The 22,471-nt window shown below is 55.1% G+C and overlaps 1 protein-coding gene across 4 annotated transcripts in view; it reads left to right on the top strand.

Moving 5' to 3' along the window:
• The first annotated feature begins 7,515 nt into the window (after positions 1-7,515).
• Positions 7,516-22,471, top strand: part of Prkcz (protein kinase C zeta) — a 110,679-nt gene continuing 95,723 nt past the window's right edge. The window contains exons 1-4 of one of the 4 annotated variants that reach the window (XM_020171441.2): positions 7,516-7,698; positions 11,355-11,476; positions 12,246-12,335; positions 13,913-13,963. In XM_020171441.2, coding sequence (XP_020027030.1) covers positions 7,628-7,698; positions 11,355-11,476; positions 12,246-12,335; positions 13,913-13,963 — 334 coding nt within the window. In that variant the 5' untranslated portion in view covers positions 7,516-7,627. Of the gene's footprint in view, positions 7,699-11,354; positions 11,477-12,245; positions 12,336-13,912; positions 13,964-20,059; positions 20,330-20,432; positions 20,618-20,761; positions 21,083-22,471 lie in introns of those variants that run through there. The other 3 variants (XM_020171440.2, XM_074081569.1, XM_074081567.1) reach the window with 3 other exon arrangements.

Raw genomic sequence — 22,471 nt, 5'->3', positions numbered from 1 at the left:
CTTTGTGATTGCTTGAGGTAATGTAACTCTATTCACTTATTTTTCTGGGGCTAAAATAGCACTCACCCATAGCTTGGAGCTGACATTGCCATGGCGACTGGGTCTGGCAGGGCCTCCTCAGCCTCCAGGTCTTAAATAACCCCAAGCCCTGGGGGAGGCGCAGCGGGGCTGGCTTCTGTCGGTCCCCATGCTCACACCAGCTGTCTTAGGTCCCAGGCCCCAGGGAAGGAGCCCCACTCTGTGCGTATGCGACCCAGAGGAAAAGAGGTGCTGCAGTGTGTTCCGTGTCCCCCCAAATCCCGGGCAGGGACCTTGCACCTCAGCCCTGTCCCTCTGGCCACATGGTGCTGGAAGGACCCTCCCTGGCCCTCTGTGTCTCCTCCACAGGATGATGCCATGATGCCCACATCCTAGGGAGGTGACACCTGGTGCAGAGGCGTCCTTTAGGGGAGTTGCCATCCTGCCCAGTGCAGGGTGTGGCCCTAGGGAGTGACCTGTGCCTCTCTTCCAGACTTAGCCGGCGAGTGTGTGGAAACAGCCTGTTGGGCTGTTTGTGGCCCTCCAGCCCCTCTGTCTCCTGTCTAGCTTCCCCCTCTGCAGCCCCTGGACACAGTGACCCACAGCTTTTCTTGGCTCTTCTGCTTCTCCTGGACACAGTGTCTCACACACACACACACACACACACACACACAGTGTCACACACACACACAGTGTCACACACACACACAGTGTCACACACACACACATACACACACATACACACATACACACACATACACACATACACACACACATACACACATACACACATACACACATACACACACACACAGTGTCACACACACACACAGTGTCACACACACACACATACACACACATACACACATACACACACACATACACACACACACACAGTGTCACACACACACACATACACACACACACAGTGTCACACACACACACACAGTGTCACACACACACACATACACACACACACACAGTGTCACACACACACAGTGTCACACACACACATACACACACACACACAGTGTCACACACACACACATACACACACTCACACACACACTCACACACATACACACACACAGTGTCACACACACACACATACACACACACACACACAGTGTCACACACACACACAGTGTCACACACACACACACAGTGTCACACACACACACATACACACACACACACAGTGTCACACACACACAGTGTCACACACACACATACACACACACACACAGTGTCACACACACACACACACATACACACACTCACACACACACTCACACACATACACACACACAGTGTCACACACACACACATACACACACACACACACAGTGTCACACACACACACAGTGTCACACACACACACAGTGTCACACACACACTCACACACACACACACATACACACACACACATACACACACACACACACAGTGTCACACACACACTCACACACACACACACATACACACACACAGTGTCACACACACACACATACACACACACACACAGTGTCACACACACACACAGTGTCACACACACACACACACACACACACACTGTTGTTGGGTGCAGTCCCTGGGTGAAACATGCACTGAGCAATGGTAAGAGTGACCCCAGGTGGAAGGCAGGACAGAGGAGGGCCCCCAGGAGGGACAGCCTTGGAAGCCCCAGGCTGGGGTTGGCTGTGCCCACTGGGTAGAGGGGAGTTTCCTGGGCTGAGGCCAGGCTGGTGGCAGGCAGTAGGTGAGCCGGAAGCACCTGGAGGGGCATGAGCTGGCGATGTGGGCGAGTGGGGCAGGAGGCTGGGAGCCCATGGCACTGCACCATGTTGGGCGGCCAGGCAGTGGAGGCCTCAGTCACAGAGGGAGCCACTGGGCAGGGCACCGTCACTCCCAGGCGGGCACCAGGCCGCTGTCTGGATGCAGCTACAGAGCCCTTCCTCCACCGCATCCTCCCGCGCCCCCTCCTGGGGAAGTTTGGCACTACAATTGCGGGGAAGGAGGACTGTTGTGGCCAGTAGCACTCAGGGGAGGACACAAGGGACACCGCCCAGCACCCGGCAGTACAAGGAGGATCCACCTCAATGTTAATGTGCCGGGCGGGAAGCCTGGAATGAAGGCATAGCATCTAGCAGGTGAGGCTAAGCGAGGAGTTGGGTGGCACCTGGACACAGACACCCAAGACTGTACACAGACACTTCCCTGACCAATTCACCAGCTCCCCGTCCTCCCATCCTTCTCTCCACAGCTTCCATAGCCTTGGTTTGCTCAGAACTCTCTACTCCCCTGGCCGCAGGGCGTTTGAACGGCCGTCCCCTTTCCTCAACTGCGTAAATCCTCAGATCCCAGAGCCAGCGTCCCTTCTAGGAACTGGTCTCCCCATACCCAGACAAGCCGCTACCTTGTAGGCCTGTGTGACCCAGTGACAGAGTCCTGTGTCCCCACCAGCACGCAGGGCCCACGAGGAGACAACTCCCTGTCTAATCTCTACGTCTCTCCAGACACGTCCTGGGTGACACTGGAGGAGCGAGTGAATGGATGAATGATGAAGTGGGTATTGTGTCCATCTCCCACGATTAGTCACCAGAAAGGAAACATCTGCCACCGGCCCCTCCCTCGGCCGCGAGTGCCAAGCACCTGTCATCAAAGCTCCCATCCCTTCCTGTGGAAGGTGGGCTGCTCGCCAGGCCCCTCCCAGATCACCCTCATGGGACGACCAATGTCCCCGGCCCCACAGGCTCTGAGCAGCACTGACCCAGCTTCTGGGCATCCCAGCATTGAGCAGAAACAAATGCAGAGTGTGAGGTTCGTGAGCAAGGTGTCCACCTGGAGGTGGGGCTGGAGGGGTGGTGCCCAGGGACAGATGAGTCACAGGGAGCTCAAACTCCTCTCATCTGAGGACCTCTTCATACGGTTGTTTACCAAAGAAAACCAGAGTGAACCTGGTGCCAAACACAGAGTCACTGGTGTCCCCATCCTCCTAGGAGGATGCCCTCAGTCCTCACTCCGCCCTCTGCCAGCCACTGGCCACCTCACTCCCCTCCCCACATCTGGGGAAGCCCAGCCAAGTGGCTCTCTGTCCCTCCCCTCGGCCTCTCTGTCCCGGGAGAAGGGAGAGGACAGGAAGGCAGATACCACAACTGTGTCCTTCCTGTCCGGCTGGCCTTTTAGGAAGAGGCTCCCCTTGCCCTGTGCCTTTCCATGTGACTGAAGTTTTACAAGCACATGTTGCTTTTAAAACCAACCCACTTTCCTTTTTTTTTTGGCACCACTGTGGGGGTCGAACTCAGGGCCTGTGCTTGCTTTGCTAGGTGGGGGCTCCACCACTGACCCATGTCTTTGGTCCTTTTTGCTTTAGTTACTTTTCAGATTAGGCCTCATTGTCCTGCTCACCTTCCCCCCAGCACTGGCCTGGGACTTAGATCTTTCTACCTATGCCTCCTGCATCGCTGGGAATGAAGCAGGCTCAAATTAGGGAAAGTTCGGGACTCAAGGAAAAATACTCTAGAATGACCATACTCTGGCTCAGAAGCCTCCCTCACCTGCCCATTCCCTTCCCCGCTCATTGATTATTGGATGGGAATCACCTGGTCCTGTGCTTCCCATGGGTTCCGGTAGCTTTTAAAAGTACCTGGAAAGGAGATGCATGTTTTCTCAGCCTCCAGATTCTGCTTGGGTCCCACCAAGAAGCTCCCCTTTGTGTTCCCTTTCCTAACTTTTAATAAACTCCATTTACACCCACGTGTCCTGCCACGGACACAAAGAATTTGGAAGTCTTCTGATCACAGACTGCTCCGTTAGCCAACAACGGAACTACAAGCACACACCACCATGTCTGGTTTGTTGAGATGGGGTACTTGCTAACTTTTTGCCCAGGTTGGTCTCAATCCTAGATTCTCCATTTATCCTCTGCCCCCAATCTCTGCCTCCTGCCTCCAGAGAGTGGCTGGGATTACAGAGGCATGAGCCACCTCACCTGGCTAGCTAACATTTGTCCCCTGGGAAATAATGGGGTTTGTGCCTTGAGAAGGATGTGATATCTGTCTTTGAAAGCTGCTGGGGGCGAAGGACTCACCTTCAGCCAGCCCAGCCTCTTCTTCTTGGCCAGCACTCTCCTTTCTTGCCTGCCTGGTGTCTCGCCCAGTTCCAAGGGTCACCTCCACACCCCGCCCTCCCTGGGAAGCTCTTGAAACCTGTCATTATGCCAGACTGTGACTCTTGTGTGGCCCGAGCTGGCAGTAACCCCGCCCTCCCTTAGTAGCCAACCTGGCCCAGCACCCCCAAGGGGGCCCTTCACCTATTCTTTCACTCACTGTCATTCCACTGGGGGCCAGGCGCCTGGAGAGGTCATGAGGACATGGGGACCCAGCCTGAGAGAGGAGTTGTCAGTGGATTTGGGAATAAATCCTGTGTCTCTTGCCAGGCGACTAGTGACTTGTGCCTGCAGTTCCCTCAGACATCACCTGTGCTCTTGGGCCTCACTGGTGTGGGCTTTGGCCTCAGAATTCCCCCAGTGACAGCCCCCAGCTTCCCAAAGTTCCTGAGGGTGGGGCCTTCGCTTTGCAAATATTGAGGCCTCCACCTCCTGGAGAGGAAGGGGAGAGACTGCCTGATAACCCTCAGCCCTCTGCAGGGGTTTTGGGGTTAATGTTTGTTACTCCTCCCAGCCCCCCAGTGGCTGAACTTGATCCAAGAATGGGGAATGGGACCCCATTGAGACCTCTGTTCTGGATTAGGTGCCCCCTGCCTCCCTAAACTTCATGGAAAATAGAGACCCCCCTCCTAAAACCAACCAGGAGCCCCTCCAGTCTCCCTCACCAGGACTAGGGGCTGGCTGTGGCCCAGGAAGCAGTTTCTCAGAGACTACCCCTAAGAACTTTCTTGGTCCCTCCCCTGTCAGGGTGTCCCTGGTTACTGGGCTGAGGCTGTTGTGTCCTGTGGCTTGTGTGGGGCATGTCCAAGACTTGCCAGTGGACAGAAAGCCCACTGGCCCCTGCTGCCTGGAGCCTTGTCGCCATCAGGGAAGTTTTGGGGATGTCAGAGGCCCCCATCCAGAGAGGGCCTGGCCCACCGAGGACAAACCTTGCTCCTCCCAGCCCATCAGAAGTGCCCAAAGACACATACCAGAGTGACAGTGGGGTCAGCTGCAGGGCCTGGCACGGGGTGGGTGTTGGTGTTGGGGGCCGGGGTGGGTAGAGCCTGAAGGATTCTTCCTGGCATTGCATGCCAACCCATTCCTGTGTCCTGGTGGGCTTCTTCCTTCACCTTTCACCCCTTCATGCCCAGTGAAGGGCCCTGGAGTTTTGTGTGCCTGAAATACTGAGCAGAGCTGCCCCACGCAGGTAAGGGACAGAGTGCTCACAGGTAGGGACTCAAGAAAGTGTGCTACCACTCTGACAGACATCCTGGAAGGTGCTCTGGACAGGGAACTGCATGTGCAAAGGGTCTGAGGTCAGGGGCGGCAAAGAGAACTGTGCCAGGATGAGGGTGGGGGAAGACAAGGGCAGAAAGGAATGAAGTCCCAGACCCTGTGGGGCCTGAGGCCATGAAAAGACTTAGCATTCGTCCAAGAGCAATGGGAACCAGTGGCCCCAATGAATGCTGGGCACCCAGGACTGACCTGTTTTAAGGAAATTGGAGCGGGGCTGCACTGGGTGGTAATGGTAGAGGTGGTGACCTAGGGTAAGATTCTGGGAACCTGTTGAAGGTGGAGCTGTGAGGGGCTGCACATGGGGAGTGTGGGGTGTAAGAGAGAGGGATCAAAGGTGATGGTGCTGTTTGAGGGCTAAGCCCCTGGGAAGATGGCGCTGAACTGACAGGTGGAGTTTTGAGGAGCACACAGGTGTGAGGAGGGTAGGAGTGTGCTGGGAGGCATGAGGTTCGGTGAGGAGCGCAGGGGAGCCATCTGACCTTGAGATGAGAAACCACCAGGGGCTGAAGTCTGGGACACCCCAGTTTTAAAGGCTCTAAGCTGGGTGCTGGTGGCTCTCACCGTAACCCTGGCTACTTGGGAAGCTCAGATTGGGAGGATCATGGTTTGAGGCCAGCTCAGGCAAGTAGTTCGAGAGACTGGTCTCCAAAATAACCACAGCAAAATGGGCTGGAGGTATGGCTCAGGTGGTAGAGCTCCTGCTTTGCAAGCACGAAGTCCTGAGTTCAAACCTCAGTCTCTCCTCCCAAAAGTAGAATTGGCCACTGTAAATGCAACAGAGAAAGTAGCAGAGATGAGGGGACAAGGGGTGCAGACAGCTCTAGGCAGACTTTCTCGTACACAGGAGCAGATAAATAGGCGGTGGCCGGTGTGTGTGTTAATTTAATTTTTGGGGACAAGGTCTCACTATGTAGCCCAGGCTGCCCTCAAACTGGACTGAGAGCCTCTTGCCTCAGCCTTCCAGGTGCTAGGATCACAGGTGTGAACCATCACCCGCGGATAACTTTCTTCTTTTTAAGGAGAAAGTTTTCAGGGCACTTGAATAGGTGAGAGGCAGGCTGTCAACTACACCGTTCATCTCTAGGCAGAACGTGGACCGTGTCCACTCAGATCTCCAGGGTCTGAGTGGCCTGACACCAAGGAATGCCAGGGAAATTTGTGGAATGAAGGTAAGAGGCCGAGAAGTCCTTATGCGTCTCCGGGATCTGTCCAGCCGAGAAGCGGGCTGGAGCAGAAGCAGCGAGTGTAGACGAACCCTTCTCTGCCGGGATCTTGGATGCCGCATGGGTAGGAGGGAGCTGGAGTCCTTAGAGTCAGCCGAGCTCCGATCTTGGTCAGGTTCCTTGCTCCTCGTGGGCTCGGAGATCCTGGGTCTGAGCTGTTGGCCGCGCCGGACCCCCCAGGATGCGGAGCTTCCCTCCAGCCGCGTCCCCGAGGAACCGGCGACCCCCGCCCGCGGTCTGGACCAGCGTTCGCCCCAATCGCCCGCGCCCCTGAGCGCGGACGGCTGCAGTTTGGCCTCTCTGTCTGGGAGGCTGGAATCGTGCATTTCCAGAAAGTTGCACCTTGGCACCGCGGCCCCAGCCCACTTCACCCGGCCGGCGCGGAGGGCCGCGCGGGGAGCTGCGCTGGCCCGGGGTCCCCAGGCGGCCCGCGCCGCCGCCAGTTGCCGGGCAGAGCCGCACCGCGCACGCTCCCATTGGCCTCAGGTGGCCGAGCCCCGCCCGACAGGTAGTCGGCCCCGCGCGCGCCATTGGGCCGCGGCCGCGCCGTCCCCCGAGGATTGGCCCAGGTGGCGGCCCCGCCTATCCCTCATTGGCCGCAGGTGCCACCGCCCCCGCCCCGGGACCGCCTGCCCCTTGGATTGGCCGCCGGCTGGCCCAGTCGGCCATTTTCGGACACCGCCCCCCGCTGGCCACCAGGCTTTGCGCGCGCTCCCCTCCCTCCGGCCCTCGCGCGTCCCCGCCAGCCGCGCCCACCCCCGCCCCGCCCGCTGCCCAAGTTCCGCGGAGTTGGCGCAGCCGGCACTGTCGGTTCAGCGCCGCGCGCTCCCTTCCGCATTCCGCCGTGCGTTCCACCGGGCACCCGGGCCCGCGGCAGGGGCCCCGCGCCATGGCCCTAGTGCCCGGGGCGCGGCGCTGACGGCGGCCGGCCGAGCGCGCCATGCCTAGCAGGACGCGTCCCAAGATGGACGGGAGCGGCGGCCGTGTCCGCCTGAAGGCGCACTACAGCGGGTGAGCGCGCGGCGCACGACGGCCGGGCAGCGGGTGGCGCGGGGCGCACGGGGAGGCGCATCGTCGGGGCCGCGTCGTCGCCGCTGCGGGAGGGAGGGACGCACGGGGCGGGGGGGGGGGACAACGAAGCGAGGCTTCTCCCAGCCCAGGGGCGTCCGGGATGTCCTGGCACTGCAGCGTCGACCCGCGACCCCAGGCGAGGCTGCGCCCCAGAGCCCTTGAACGTCACCTGCGGGAGACCCCGAGGGCAGGGCGGGGTCCGCAGGTCCCTACCCGGTGCGGCGGCGACTCCTCGCATCCCGCGTCTGGGTTTCCCTGGGCTCCGACTTTTCCCGGAGGACCCGGCGGCTTGCGCGCTCCTCAGCCCTGGCCACTGTTGACATTTCTACCAGAAAGTTTGCCAGGGACATTAAGGCCACAAACCTATAAGGACCAAAAGTTTTCATCAAATTGTGAAAACTCAGTCTATGAGCCTGGTGAAGGGCCCGCGGGTGAGCGCCCGCGGTTGTGCGCATGGGGGTCCCTGGCTCTTGGGACCGCTTGCTTTGGGGACAGGACTTTCTGGAGTCCTCCAAAAAGCAGACAGTTCAGTCCTGTGTTTCTCGGAGACAGCCCTGATGAAGTCCTCCATCAGTTCGACCTGCTGGAGGTCGAGCAGCAGACCTGTTTTGGGCGCTGACCGCACCCTGCACCCTAGACTCCACCTGTCTCACCGTGAAATGGGGTGAGGGGGACCTCGCAGGTGTCTGTCAGGGAGCCACTGGCTGCCCCAAGAGTGCTGGTCCGGAGAGGCTTGGGAGCTGTGTCCCGTTGGTCGCGTTGGCACAGCGGGAGGGTGCCAATATCGCTGCCCTTTGTAGACCTGGAGTGGGGGAAGACTGACCGATTCATTCCTTCCTCCTTGCACGGTGTTGTGTCTCCAGGAGCCGGAATGTAGGTCAAGGGTCACTACTGCTGGGGAGGGCGGGGTGGAGCTGAATGCTTGCCCTGCAGGTGGACAGTGCTGCCCCTCTTCTGGCACATCAGGTCACTCAGGCAGGTGCGGTGTCGGCAGTGCCCTCTGACCCTCAGTCCTGAGGAGCTGCTTGGCTCTGGTGTGTCTGGAAACACTCCAGCCTACTGCCGCCCCCTCTGGCTGTCACCTGCAGGTCCTGGTGGGGTGTGGGGTCATAGCCCAGCCTGGAGGAAGAGGGATGTCCAGGGGAGGGCAGGTGAAAGCTGGGAGGTGTCCTCGGGCCCTGGGAACACTCTGGCTTCTGTCAAATTCCAGGCTGGGGGTCCCTTCTTGATCCTTACTTAGAGGAAGCCCACGCGGAGGGACTCAGGAGTGAGTGGACACTGAGCCCTCCGGCTTTCCCCCAAAGCAACTCCCTGTGCACCTGGGGTCCTGGACGGTGCCCCCAGCCCTGGGTGGAGCCGCTCTGCCAGCCCCTCCCTCTATTTGGCCTCAAGGGAGTACTTTAGTTACCGCCAGTAAGCCAACCTGTTGACTCTGGTTTCCTGGGCTGATAAAGTGGAGCCCTCCTCCCCTTCCTTTTCCTTCCCCTACCCCTCTCCCTCCCCTCCCCTTCCCCAGTCTTTCCTCTCCTCCTTCCCCTTCTCTTTCCCCCTCTTTTGCCTAACCCTCCCCACCACTCCTTTCTCCCACTCCAACTTCTCCACTCCTGCCCCTCCCCCTCCAGGAGAGGCTCCTCCCTTCCCCTCCCCCTTTCCCTGAAGTCCACAGGTGGAATGCCTCTGCAGGGCCGACAGACTCCAGGCGGTGATGTCTGGGAAGCACCCACCGAGATCAACCCTTGCTTATCAAAAGCTGTGGATCTGCGTAAAATTCTGCCCAGGAAGGCAGCCAACCTGGGGTCGGATGCTGTCCCTGAGGGAGGCTTCAGGGTCATACTGAACTGTTCTCAGAAAGGACAATGGTATATATGATGGCCACCTGTCCCCCCATGGTGGTCACTCAGGAGTTTGAGTGGTGCTGGGTAGACTATTTTCAGGGGGTTCAAGGCAAGCCTGATTTGGGGACTGTGCTCCCAGGCTGAGTCTCAGGTGCTGCTTTTCTGAGCTCTGGACACCACAGCTGCTGTGCCTCCCTTGCTCTTGCTTGGGCTTTTTTTTTTTTTATATACAAGCTTCAGTGTCTGAGGACCTGCTGGGACCCTTGGCGATTCAGGGATCCTGAAGGAATGGTCCAGTCAGGCTGCTACTGCCTTCTGGGGCCATTAAGGATCAGCCGCCACCAGAAAGCCTCTGTGCAGCGCTGTCTTCTGAGGAGCTCAGGGGCGCTGGGTGACTCAGGGTTGGGATGTGACACGAGGTGGTGGTCCAGCTTGGTGTGGTCACTTATGAAGCCCTGGGGTTTCACAGGATCTTCTTGCCTGTCCTTTAGGAGCTGAGGGGTGGGATTGGGAAGAGGTCAAAGAAGGGACAGTAGTCCCCACTTGTGGAGGTCCTGGTGGCAGGACCGATGGATGCTGAATCACAGGTGAGTGTGTAGGGCAGTGTGTGTACCAAGTTTGAGCAAACTCAGGTGACAGAAAATTGGGGATGGGAGTTTGGTTAGCCAGGGGTCCTCTCTATGCTGCAGTAAAAGACAAGCTCGGTTGAGCTCTACCAGGAGTGAGGGGACCGGTTCTGGGTGACTGGGGCATTTCCCCCCAGTCTCCCGGGGTGGTAAGTGAGGCCAGTGAGCCAGACTGGTCCTCAGCTGATCTGCTGGGGGCTTGACGGGTGCCAGGGGGATCCTGAGTCCTGGTTGTTCTGAATTTATTGTCTCGGAACAAAGATTTTGTTTACAAAAGTTTATGTGATAGAATTCAGACAGCTTGGCAGGGAAGCCAAAGAGTTAGCACCAAGCAGAACCCATATTCTTGTTGTTTGGGGCATTTTAGAGCTTTTCGGGTTTCCTTCTATAGGCCCTGTACTCCGGGTGTTAGATACTAACCTCAGAGACTTCGGGGAGGGTGTGGTTCCCCCTGTTTCCATGGAAATGAGTTGCACCCTGAGTTCCTTTTCTCCGTTAAGCCCTCCACTCACTCTCTTGGGAGGGGGGGTTGTCATTTCCCTGTCACCAGTGAGAGGCCTGCTAGGAATCCCTGGTACTTTTCTGCTTTCCAGGTTTAAATTCCATTTAGGGGTGAAAACATAAAAGGCAGCGACATCTGCCTGGTTTTCCAAAAACTGCGCTTGGGACTGTGTCACAGCCACACCTAGGTCAAGTCATCCCTCCAGGGCTTAGAAAATTACCTTGGATTATTAAGTTATTAATTTTGCACCCCGGGAGCCCTCACTTCCCTGAGTGACGTGCCATGGTTTGCACACTTGAGATTTGGGAAGCTTGACCAGGTTCTTTCACCTTAATGAAACCAGTCAATGGCTTGAGCTGACCGGCTGTGTCCACCTCCTGGGGTCACCTTTGGGCCAACCTCAAATCTGGTGCCCAGCAGATGCAGTTGCCTGGCTTCCTTCCACTAGGGGGTGTGATCTGACATCTTGACCAGGTTCTTCCCACCAGGGAGTTCATTTAAAAAAAAAAACAACCATATTGTCTTTGGGGAATTTTCATTTCACTTTTATCTAATCAGTAACTTGTTTGATCAATAAATGGTATTGTTCACATGTGACCCTGGTGATAGACTTCCATGTCCTCTTTACCTCAGGGACATCCTGATCACCAACGTGGAAGCTACGACGACCTTCAGTGAGCTCTGTGAGGAAGTACGGGACATGTGTGGCCTGCACCAGCAGCACCCACTCACCCTCAAGTGGGTGGACAGTGAAGGTAGCTGTGCTGGTTGAATTCTAAACCTCACTGGATTCTTCCATGAGGAGGAGTAAAGTCATGGCATTGAATTTGTTACAGTCAGGGTGTCCCCTGTAAGAATGGCTGGAAAAAAGGTGACTGCAGGACCTAGACACTGGGCTTGGGGTGGACAGGTGGGTGGTAAAAGATGTTCCTCAGAAGGAGATGTCTCCATTGTGTGGTGGACTCTGTGAACCAGAGAGGCTGCGTGGGTTTTGTGGCCCCCACCTGACCTTTCTCGTGTCCTGGGCTTTTCTGGTAGGTGATTTCTGGGAGGACAAGCTCTTCATTTCTCTAGGAGAGCCAGTCAGGAGAGACCCCTTCTCCTAACTGATTGGCAGCTATTAGTCAAAGACACAGTTGAGGGGCGGGCAGAGCAGGTGGCCATGCTCCTTTGGGTGGGAATATCGCCGCATGGGACCGGCTCTGTGCATCTATGCTGCATCCAGCCTAGAGGGAGGGACCTGCCCCTTCCACCTGAGTAACTCAAGAGGAGTTTCTTGATCTTGCTGTTGAGCGAGCTCTCAGGGTCTCAGACTGCAGGTGCACTTGACTCCTCCCTGGAAATTGGTTCTCAGGGCGCTCACTGGTCTGATTTTGGGGTTTCCTGACCCTGCTTCTGGGGTACTTAGTCCTGAAGCAGTGAGATTCTGCTCACTCAAACTTGCATCTGGCCTGCTGAGCAAGCTCTGTCTTAGACCCTTTTCTTCAGCCTTCGGTGGCCTCAGCAGTGTCTCTCCCTGCCTAGGTGACCCTTGCACCGTGTCCTCGCAGATGGAGCTGGAGGAGGCCTTCCGCCTGGCCTGTCAGCACAGGGACGAAGGGCTCATCATTCATGGTGAGTGACAGCCAGCAGACTGTGCCTTGACTGGGGGCATCTTTACCAGACCACCCTGGGGAATTGAGGTTTAAGATCTTAGGATGCCAAAGAATTAATTCACGAATGTTTAGTGTGGGTTTGCTTTTCTCTCAGAGACTTTTATTAACCTAAATAGAACTTGCTCGTACTGGAGTCAGCAAGCCAGGCGCAGTGGTGTTTTCTCACTGGACACGGAGCACGAGGGATCTTGGTTATGGGTCCTCGTTGTCCTCATTTCCTGGGAGCATCAGCAACCTGATTGCCAAGCTGGCTTCATTTTATGGGTCTTTGGGGGATCAGTAGCCCCATGGAGCATGTGGGTAGAGTGGCGTCAACCCCATTGCCTCCTAACTGCACATGACTCCTGGGCTGTTTCCAGGCTCACAGCTCACCTCAACTTTGATTCCTGGTGATGGGGTCAAACCCAGCTTCTGCATGCTTGGCCTGCCCCAGCTTTGTAAGGCCGGAGTCAGGTTACGGAATCGTGAGAGATCTCAGCTGTAGTCTTCAGCTCGGGTGCTTTTAGACCCTGTTCTCCTATACTTTAAGGTTCTGCACAGTGCTTATGGAACCCAAGAATGTGGATTGAGAGGTTGCAGTCAGCCAGATGTGTCTGTGTCCACCCCTGGTTCCACTTGTGTTCTTTGCCAGGGGTCTGGGTCCAGACCACTGAGACAGAGATGGGACCAGAGCTAGAAACCACCCACGGCTTTCTGTGCACCTCTCGTTTCCACTGACTGGGCTAGTTGGTTAAAATAACCTGATTTTTGTGGCCCTTTATATAGATGTGATTCTGTATTTAAATTCTAACTAATCCACCCCACTTGTTTATTGTCAGGGTGAGCACATTTATCTTGCCTCTCTACATTGAAAGCTTAAAAGTTCAGTTTATTTTCTAGGGTAAGAAAAAGTTTGTTTTGGTTAAGTTTTAATAATACCTTCTTTTTGTTTTGTTGTTTTTGGTGGGACTAGAGTTTGAATTCAGGGCTTCATGTTTGCAAAGCAGGTGCTCTACTGCTGGAACCACACCTCCAGTCCATTTTGCTCTGGTTATTTTGGAGATGGGGGTCTCTTGAACTATTTGCCTGGGCTGGCCTCAAACCACGACCCTCCTGAGCTCAACCTCCAAAATAGTTAGGTTTACAGGGTGTGAGCCACCATGCCCAGCTTTTATAATAACTTTCTAGCTCTGAGATTATTTTAAAGTATTTAATTTTGAACTCATGCATATAAAGAAACGGAATCTAATGTACTTTAAGTCAGTTTTCAAGGTAATTGTCACTTCTTCCTACCCGCTTCCATGCTAATTAGTTACAGTGAGCCACTGGCTTTCCTCTGACACTGGGTGCCTTTTTCCTGAAATTTTCACTGGATCTGGAAGCCCTCCACATGGGGTTTGGCACAATAGAAGGATGTGGGTTTCCGAGATTCTGCTGAGGGGACACCTCACGTGACAGCTTATCTGGTGGACCTAACTCAGTAGGACTTTCTGCTCAGGACGACGTTGACAGCACACAGTGGATACTAACCCTTTTGCTTTCTCTCTTTCTGTCCAGTTTTCCCGAGCATCCCCGAGCAGCCAGGCATGCCTTGTCCCGGAGAAGACAGTGAGTGCTCAGTTTTCCTTTAACACGCATCGCACATTTCTGGGTCTACCATTGATCCTTTGAGCTGAGGGAGGTGGGTGGGTGCTTTGTGTGGAAGTGGCCCAGGACTGTTTCCCCTGGTGGAGACTCAGACCTCAGCGGGGGCAACCGTTGTGACTGCGAAAATGGTGGTAACTGTGGCTGGTGCCCTTTCTTGTGTGAGTGGTCTGGGTGACCCGTGCTGAAACAGGAAGAGCCTGGGTTGGTCTTTTGGTGGCACCATCGAAGGTCCAGGAACTGCTCTGACCTGCTTCTTGAAGGTAAAGGCACATCTGGTGCTGGACCCATGTGTCTCCCTCAGCAACAGCCATCCCCAGGTCTGGCCATCTCCCTGGTCCATGCTGGCCTATCCATTTCATGTTGGGTCTGTTGGTGGGGGATGAGGACAGCAGGTCCTAGGAGCAGTGGGTTCTGAGGGGAGCTTCTATTCTTGCTTCTGATGGTGTTGTGGAGTTCCCTGGGTCGAAAGCTTTCTGGGCACATGGGCCAGCGAGGGAGAAGAACCCATGGTCATACAGTTCAGTGTGGTGAGGAGCAGCAAGTACTTGGTCCATGTTTACTTTGGCCTCCTAGGGATGGAGAGCCAGTCTGGGGCTGCGGGGCTGTGGGTCAGTGTGGGAATGCCGGGAGAGTCTTGACGTGGGTCAGATGGGTGCAGAGCTGATGACTCAGAAAGCCCTGGCACAAGCCCCAGCCGGTCTGTGGGGAGGGTTTGGAGCCAGTGACCAGCATGTCGGGTTTCAGGGTCCTTGTCCCCTCCAGGGTTGTCCTGGGTGTGAGGTTTCCTGTGCTGTGCTATCTGCTCCCTAGAACCTTCTCTCTGGGGAGCCCACATCTCACAGAGGGGCATGCACGCACAAAGGGTATCTTTATGGGCACAAAAAAGAACAAGATAAGGTGGACACCCTTGGGGTTGATGAGGGATTCAGGTCCACCGCACTTCTCTATCTCCCTCCTCACTGTTGATCAGTAAGAGAAGCCTCGGGCAGAGTGTTTGCGCCATAGTGGCTTTTTGACTGTGGTGACAAAACTGTGTTCGTCTGCCCTGTCTTGTGCCAGGGGACGTGCCAAGGGTAAGGGACAGCCCACTGTGTTTGTGCCTCTTGTCCAGCCCTGCTTGAAGGGTTCAAGTCTGTTCTTTCTGGCTACAGCCTTGGCGTTCTCCTTGTTTCTGTGAGGGTGCTACCCATGTCCAGTCTATGTAGGGAGGGCAACTGGGTTGAACAGGAGTTGGGGGTGGGTCACAGGATTCACGAAGACTCAGGGTTTCTGACAGAGAGGGTAGAAGTGGGCTCTGATGTGACATGGGTCCACGCCTCGTCACCGTGTGGGCATGTGGAGAATGTGGTGAGCCTTGAGAAGAACCATCCTGGGCACGAGAGTTGGTCCTTGAGATGTCTGCAGGAGTGGCTCCAGGGCTTTTGGAGTTTTGTTGAAACATTCCATCAAGCCTTTGCTGAGCTCAGAGGCCTGGTATGGGGACGATCCAAGGGTGTGGACAGGCCAGGGTCTCTCCCCTCCTTGTGTGTCTCCCACCCCATTTGCTGATGTCCGCCTGACTGCATGGTTCATGAGAGTGCAGGGTGGCTTTTGTCCCCCTTCCTGGGGTCAGCAGTGTGTGAATGATACGTTCCTCATTTGGGGTCTCCAGGCCTCTCTCCAGTGTTCTGCACTTCGAGTTACAAGTGGCCAAGCTGACCCTCTTTGAGCCTCATCAGGGCCACAATGAGGAGGACTGGATGGGTAGATAACCAAACGGACAGACCATGGCCAGAGGTGGATGAAAAATTTAAGATTGCAGGACGTGTGGCAGAGTGGAACTCGGTACCTCCAGCTGGAAGGGTTCTTGCTGGCCGGCCTGTGGTCACTCAGCAGAACACCTGTGGCATGCTGTGCTCCTGACGCAGTCTGAATCTAATCGGTGTGATAGATTTGTCTTTTAATTGTGAAATGTACTTAACAGCGACTGTTTTAACCACTTCGAAGTGAGTGACTCAGCAGCATTTGTCACATTCACATGGTTCAGCCAGCACCATTTCTGCCCAGTTCCAAGACACGTTCCTAAAGGAAACCCACCGGCAATCACTCTGGCCCTGCGGCCCTTGCTGACCACTCTGCTTTCTGTGTCTGGACCTTATGTACCACAGTCACACACCGGGGCCTTTTGTGCCTGGCCCCATTCACTCAGCGCCATCTTCTCTAGGTTCTTCCATTGTGGTCTGTGTCTGCACTTCATTCCTTTCTTTGGTTAAAAATTCTGATAAGGGCTGATGGGGTGGCTCAAGTGCTAGAGCGCCTGCCTAGCAAATGTGAGGTACTGAGTTCAAACCCCAGTACCACTAAAAAAAAAAAAGTACACCTAACAAAATTTACCATCTAGTTCTCTTTTTTCTTGAGACAGATTCTTTCTGTGTAGCCCAGGCTGGCCTCAAATTCTCTGTCCTCTTGCCACAGCCTCCCAAGTGCTTGGATTATAGATGTGCACCACCATGCCTGGCCCATCTAACCATTTTTAAATGCATAGTTCAGTGACAGTCGTATTCAAATCATTGTGAACACTTCACCCCCAAACTGACAGTCCCCCCATTAAACACTGACCTCCCCCTCCCTCCCAGCCACCTCCCCTTCTACTGCCTGTGTATGAATCCAGCTCTGCTAAGGGACCTCATGTGTGTGGAATCGTGTAGAATTTGACTTTTAGTGGCTGGCGTTCACGTTTGCCCATGTGACAGCATGTCGCAGAATTTGCCTTCTTCCCAGGGCTGAGTAGTGCTTTTCCACACAAAAGACCTCATCTTTGTTGTCCGTCACCTGCCTGTGAGCAGTGGGGTTGCTTCCACACTTACGTGAACACAGGTGTGCACGTATCTCTTCCAGACCCAGAAGTGGAATTGGTGGCTCATTGATAATTCTACTATTGGCAGTACTGGGGTTTGAACTCAGGGCCTGGTACTTGCTAGGCAGGCTCTCTACCAGGCTCTCTACCACTTGAGCCACACCACCAGTCCTTTTTGCTTTAGTTGTTTTTCAGATAGGGTCTTGCTTTGTGTCTAGGCTGGCCTGGACTGAGATCCTCCTATTTACACTTCCCACCATTGCTGGGATGACAGGTGTGCATCAACACACCGAGTGCATGTTTCTTATTGGTTGAGTCCAACCATCCCCCCAACCACCCCTGCTGGCCTCTAACTGTAGTCCTCCTGACCTCTGCCTCCCAAGTGGCTAGGATTACAGGTCTGAGCCACCAGTGCCCAGCAATTCCACTAGTTTTAGAAGAACCACCATACCGTTTTTCACAGCGACTGCCCTACAAATGGGAGCCTTGTGATGCACACCTGGAACAGGCTTGGTGCTCAGTGAGACCAGCTCACTGTCTCTCCCAAGGAACTTGCCAGCCAGCGATAAGGTGGAGGTGAAAGTCCCCTGCAAGTGCCACCAGGCCCCTGCGGTGTGTCATCCTGTCCTGGGAACTGACAGGAAGTAGGCCAAGCTGGGGATAGGATGGGGATCTTGGTTGGCCAGGTGTAGGGCAGGGATTCTGCAGCTGGATGGCTTTTGTGGACATGGCTAAGAGTCTCAGGCACAGGTGGGCAGTTACCACAGAATCCTTTCCAACTAACTGAGCAGTGTGATTCCCTGGTATTTATAGGTACATCCATTGTTTTGTTAAAAATCCAGTTTCATTCATCTTTGTCTGAAATTATTTGCAGCAAGCTGGAAAAGCTACTTTTTCACTTAAAATAGACTTCCAACAAAATTAGCCCTCTGCCAGTCCAGCCGTGTTTTCTGGAGCTCTGCAAAGCTGGGTATTTTGGGATGGGTTGGAATGAATTGGCTGAAGGACAGTGGCTGTGATGTAAGGCTAATCACATATGTGAATTTGCATTTCCTGTTCAAGCCCAATGTGCATCTGACCGTTCAGTTATTTTGCAATTTTCTTTTTCTTTCTTTCTTTCTTTTTTTTGTAATGGTACTGAGGTTTCAACTCAGGGCCTACACCTTGAGCCGCTCCACCAGCCCTTTTTTTGTGAAGGGTTTTTCAAGATAGAACTGTTTGCCTGGGCTGGCTTTGAACTACAATCCTCCTGATCTCTGCCTCCTGAATAGATAGGATTACAGGCGTGAGCCACCGGCACCTGGCTATTTTGCGGTGTTCTTAGTCAGGGGCCCACTGACCTTTCTAGTGTAACCCCCTACCCACCGTTGCAGATCACACCTCAATGAGTGTATATGTCCAGGACCTCGTAAAACCTTAGGGACACTGAAATTTGTATTTTGCGTATTTCATGTTTTTAAAAATATTATTATTACCTTTATTTTATTCAACCAGTTAAAGAATGTAAGAACTGTTCTTACCTCACTGGCTTAGAGCACCAGGAACCTGAGGTTTGTTAAGCCTCCTTTTTATTTTATTTATTTTTTGGCAGTACTGGAATTTGAACTCAGCAAGTCTCATTTGCTAGGCATGCATTCTACCACTGGAGCCCCTCCATCGCCTCAAGCCTCCTTTCTAGTAACAGAGGTTTGGGGACCAGCCCCTGGCATAAAGATTCCAAGTGCTATGCTTATGAGTTTCGCACTTAAATGAAATAATGCCCTGTGCATAACTGGTCAGGCACCGGAGGAGGAGGAAGCCCTGCCCTTGGAGAAGTGACTTCAACCAGTCAGTGAGTGACTGAAAGAACTAGAATTTGAACCCAGGACTTTTGCCTGACGTCCATACTGTGAATGCAAATAAACACAGAGTTGCGAGTCTTATTTTATTGTGACTCAGGCATGATGAGGCCAGCAGATGAAAAATGATGCCCTCCCCCCGGAGGCTGGCTTGTTACTCACTGGTCCTCAGAGGCAGGGCCCCCCACACTCAGGGCCATACAGGGAAGCACCAGGGTGAGCGCCTTGGTTAGAGGTTTATTGTGGCTTCTGTGGGAAAAGGCTAGGCAGGGTGAGCAGACTGAGGTTTGCCTGGTGTGAATTTAGCAGGCCCTGGGGTGATGGGATGGGGTCTGTTGGCCAAGAGTGGAAGACCCTAGTGAAGGGGGTCTGGAGTACTGCTTGTTTAGTTTGAATTTGAAAGTCCTGCGCTGTCTCTAGGAATTGGCCTCCATGGGAGAGTGACCCCTCCAGGGTCAGCAGGTCCTAAGTGCAAGCTTGTTAAGAAGGGAACAAGAAAATATGGTGAGTGTGCTGGTGTTTTCTTAAACCTGAACCTGAGGTCTGAGCAAGATGTTTCCAGGTTCAGGAGGTTCACCTTTCCAGACCTCCGCCCGTGGCATGCATGTCTGTTTGCTGAGGGGTGGGCAGTGAGATCTTGTATGACTTCCTGTGCCCACCCCTCATGTAGCCATGTCCATGCAGAATCAATGTGAGTGTCAAGCAGGCTCCAGGGAGGGAGGTATTCCCTGGCCCAGGCTGGCTCCCCCTCTCCGTGTTTAGAACCAGAGGGGAGGCCAGTGTTCATTCTGGATGGTGGGTACCAGGTGGAGGGTTGAGCTGTCCATCAGTAGCTCCCATTCAGCTTGGGAGACCAGGCTGGTCACAGCTGGGTACACGCAGCACAGCTGAGTGATGGGGTCACCTACCACCTTGGGTTGGGCTGTGCACGGTTCCAGGCCAGCGAGGGATTCTCAGCTCCCTGGGGAGCTTGTCTCTCCTGGTTCCTGCCCTTTCTGGTGCCTCCTGAAGTCCCTGTGGTGGATATAGCAGCAGCATCGAAAGGCCATCTGACCCTAGGGTTCAGCCTGCATGGCCCCGTCTGTCTCGACCACAGGCCCGGGCTTTCTCGGCCCTTGGCTATTTGTGTGGAGCTGGCCCATTGAGGGTGCAGGTCACAGGTCACTCACCATGTCTGTGGCTGCTGCATCCCCAACTCCAGCTTGGGTCTTACGTGGAGGACCCTGACCAGTTGAGCTGTCTCCCAGATGTGGCATTGTAAAGGCAGGGAGCCGCCACCCTCCCTCGCCCTGGCCGCTGCCCCCCCACATCCTCTCCAGCACCGTGGCAGTGCAGAGATGCTTGTTTTCATGTGACGTCAGCTCCTTAGTATCCATGCCGTGTTTTAGTTTGTGCCTCAGCTGCCGGCTGCAGCTTCCCAGGGGAGCCGGGTACCACCCGGGCCTGGAGACATGAGGAGGCAGGGATCTGAGAGGCGGGAGCAGGACAGCTAGCCTTCCGTTAGATGTCTGCTCCTGCAGCATAGATAGTCCACCCTGCCTATTGTTGGCCCGGAGGCCAGAGACGTTGAAGGGATGGAAGATGCCTCGGTGCTCACTTGCCACGCTTAGAGCATAAAGAACCCCGCGCTGAGGAGGCAGGAGGAGGAAGCTGGTGAGTAATGTGCATCTCTCCCTGGATTTTCTGCCAGGCCCGTGGCGGTGGCTGCGAGTCAGCGATTCAGGTCTCCTGTCTTCGCCTCGGCCCGCGAGCTGCACAGGTGTTCCAGCCCGACTCGGCCGCTGCCCCGGGCAGGGATGCTCTGCAGCAGCTCCGGGTGACGCGCCCTGAGAGGCTGTTGTTTTCTGGGGTGACAGCTTTTTCAGAAAAACAAGCTATAGAGGAATGTGCCGAGAGCGATGGGGCTGAGTCGGGCATGAAGGAAGGAGATGTGTACAGACGGTATGCGGCCCGAGGCCTGGGGCTGGGTGGCTGCTGCAGCAGCAGTGGCTGGTGGGGCTCGGGGAAGCCTCATTTCCTTGCCAGCCAGGCCTTGGGGAGTCTCTGGCTAGTGGAAGTGTTGCTGTGGCTGGGCTTTCACGGCCATGAATCTGTGAGTGTCGTGGCCAGAGCGAATGTGCATTGCTTTCTTTTCCTCCTGCATTGCTGCAAGTGGACGAATTGCCTCGACCGGACCCCAATGGTGAAGTCTGGGAACCCGGGTAGCAGCTCGCTCGGAGCGGTGGTTCTTGAGGGGCGAGCTGCCCTCCTGCCTGCCCGAGCCCCAGCTCTGCGTTGACGACAGCTTCATGTTGGTCTGGGCGGCACGAACAGCGCTAACGAGCTCGGCTCGCTCCGCCAGGGTCCTCAGATGTCGGCAGGGAGCCTGGCTCCAGCGCCCCGTTTTCTGTTCTGAAATGGTTGGAGGTAGACTCAGATTGGTCTGGGGGCTGCATGGTCTGTGGTGGGGATGTGGGAATTGGGGTGCTTTTTCTGACGTCCATTTTGCAAGGTGTTTTGTTTAAAAAACAAAAACAAAAAACAGCAACCAGCCTCCTTGCCCCCGTCCTCCCAGGCTGGCAGGAGCTCGGGGCCTGGAAGGACCAGGCTGGCAGGGAGGTGACTGTCCCTCCTTTGGATGGTTTGGGTGCTGGTAATAGGGGGGCCACCAGAGCAGAGTACCCCTCGCCCAGATACAGGGCTGCTCTATGTGGCCAGCTTGGGTCGCAAGGGTGACATTTATTTTCAGTCCTTGATTTATGAAAATTGTATGGGTGGGTGGATAGGAGAGGTGTCCGTCCGGCAGGGTGCTTGTTCACATGAGCGCCTGCCAAGGAGGAGAAAGGAGCTGTGTCATAGTTTCTCTGGAATGTCTGATTGGCGTGGCTTCTCCAGTGCAACCCTACTCCAGTGGTGCATGACTGATTTGAACCCTCAGCTTGTGGACACCACCAGGGTCTCCAGAGCTGGGGCTAGGCTTCAGAGCTTGCTGGTGGCCCCGTGGCCCATGGTAGGTCCAGTCAGAGCCATGATCAGGGGACAGCTTGAGAGAGCGAAGGGGTCCTTTCCCTGAAAAACATCCTGTATTGATGCTGGTAGAAAGGCTGGGGCTCATGTCACCTCTGTGTTTGTTTCTTGGCCAAATCTGCATGGAGACCAGGTTCCCGTCTCAGCTGCGTCAGCTGCTGAGCTCCTTCTCCCGCCGTCTTCACAAAGTTCAGAGCTGCCAAGAGTTATGTAAGGAGTTGTGGGTGCTGGCTGCCGGTCCTGACAGCGCTCGGTACTGAGCTCTGGGTGCCGCTTGCTCGGCTCTGATAGAGCTTGGTTCTGACCTCGCACACTTCACTCGCGAGGCCCTGGGCTCTTCTCGCACTTGCTAGGCTTCCTGTGAACCCATCGGGTCACACAGTTCAGAGCATCCACAGAGCACCAGGAGCCCTGCCAACCTGTATGGGTTGCTGCTGGTGCCCCCATGACTCCCCGTGATCATTTTCGGGAGGCTCCCTTGTTGAGTCGTACTTGTCTGTTGAGTGTCTGGTCACTGTTGAAGGAGCCAAGCAATGGGGGTCTGTCCAGTAGGAGGACCCTCGAGGGGATCGGGCTCTAAACTGAAGATGCTGAGATGGGGTGGCTGTTGTTTGCTTCGCTGACCTGAGTCTGTGGTGCAGCAAAGGGCACCACTGCTGATTAGCCCTAAACAGGCCCAGGACTAAGGTGGTACCCGGTGCTATTAAGGGGAGACCCTCTATGGAACAGTTGGTGACATCTGAAGAACACAGAATGTCTCCTTCACTTTCCCCGGGTACTCCAGGGTGT

Source organism: Castor canadensis, chromosome 7 (genome assembly GCF_047511655.1).
Source record: "Castor canadensis chromosome 7, mCasCan1.hap1v2, whole genome shotgun sequence".
NCBI lineage: Eukaryota > Metazoa > Chordata > Mammalia > Rodentia > Castoridae > Castor > Castor canadensis.
Note: the sequence above shows the minus strand (reverse complement) of the source record. Positions and strands in the feature narration are given on the sequence as shown.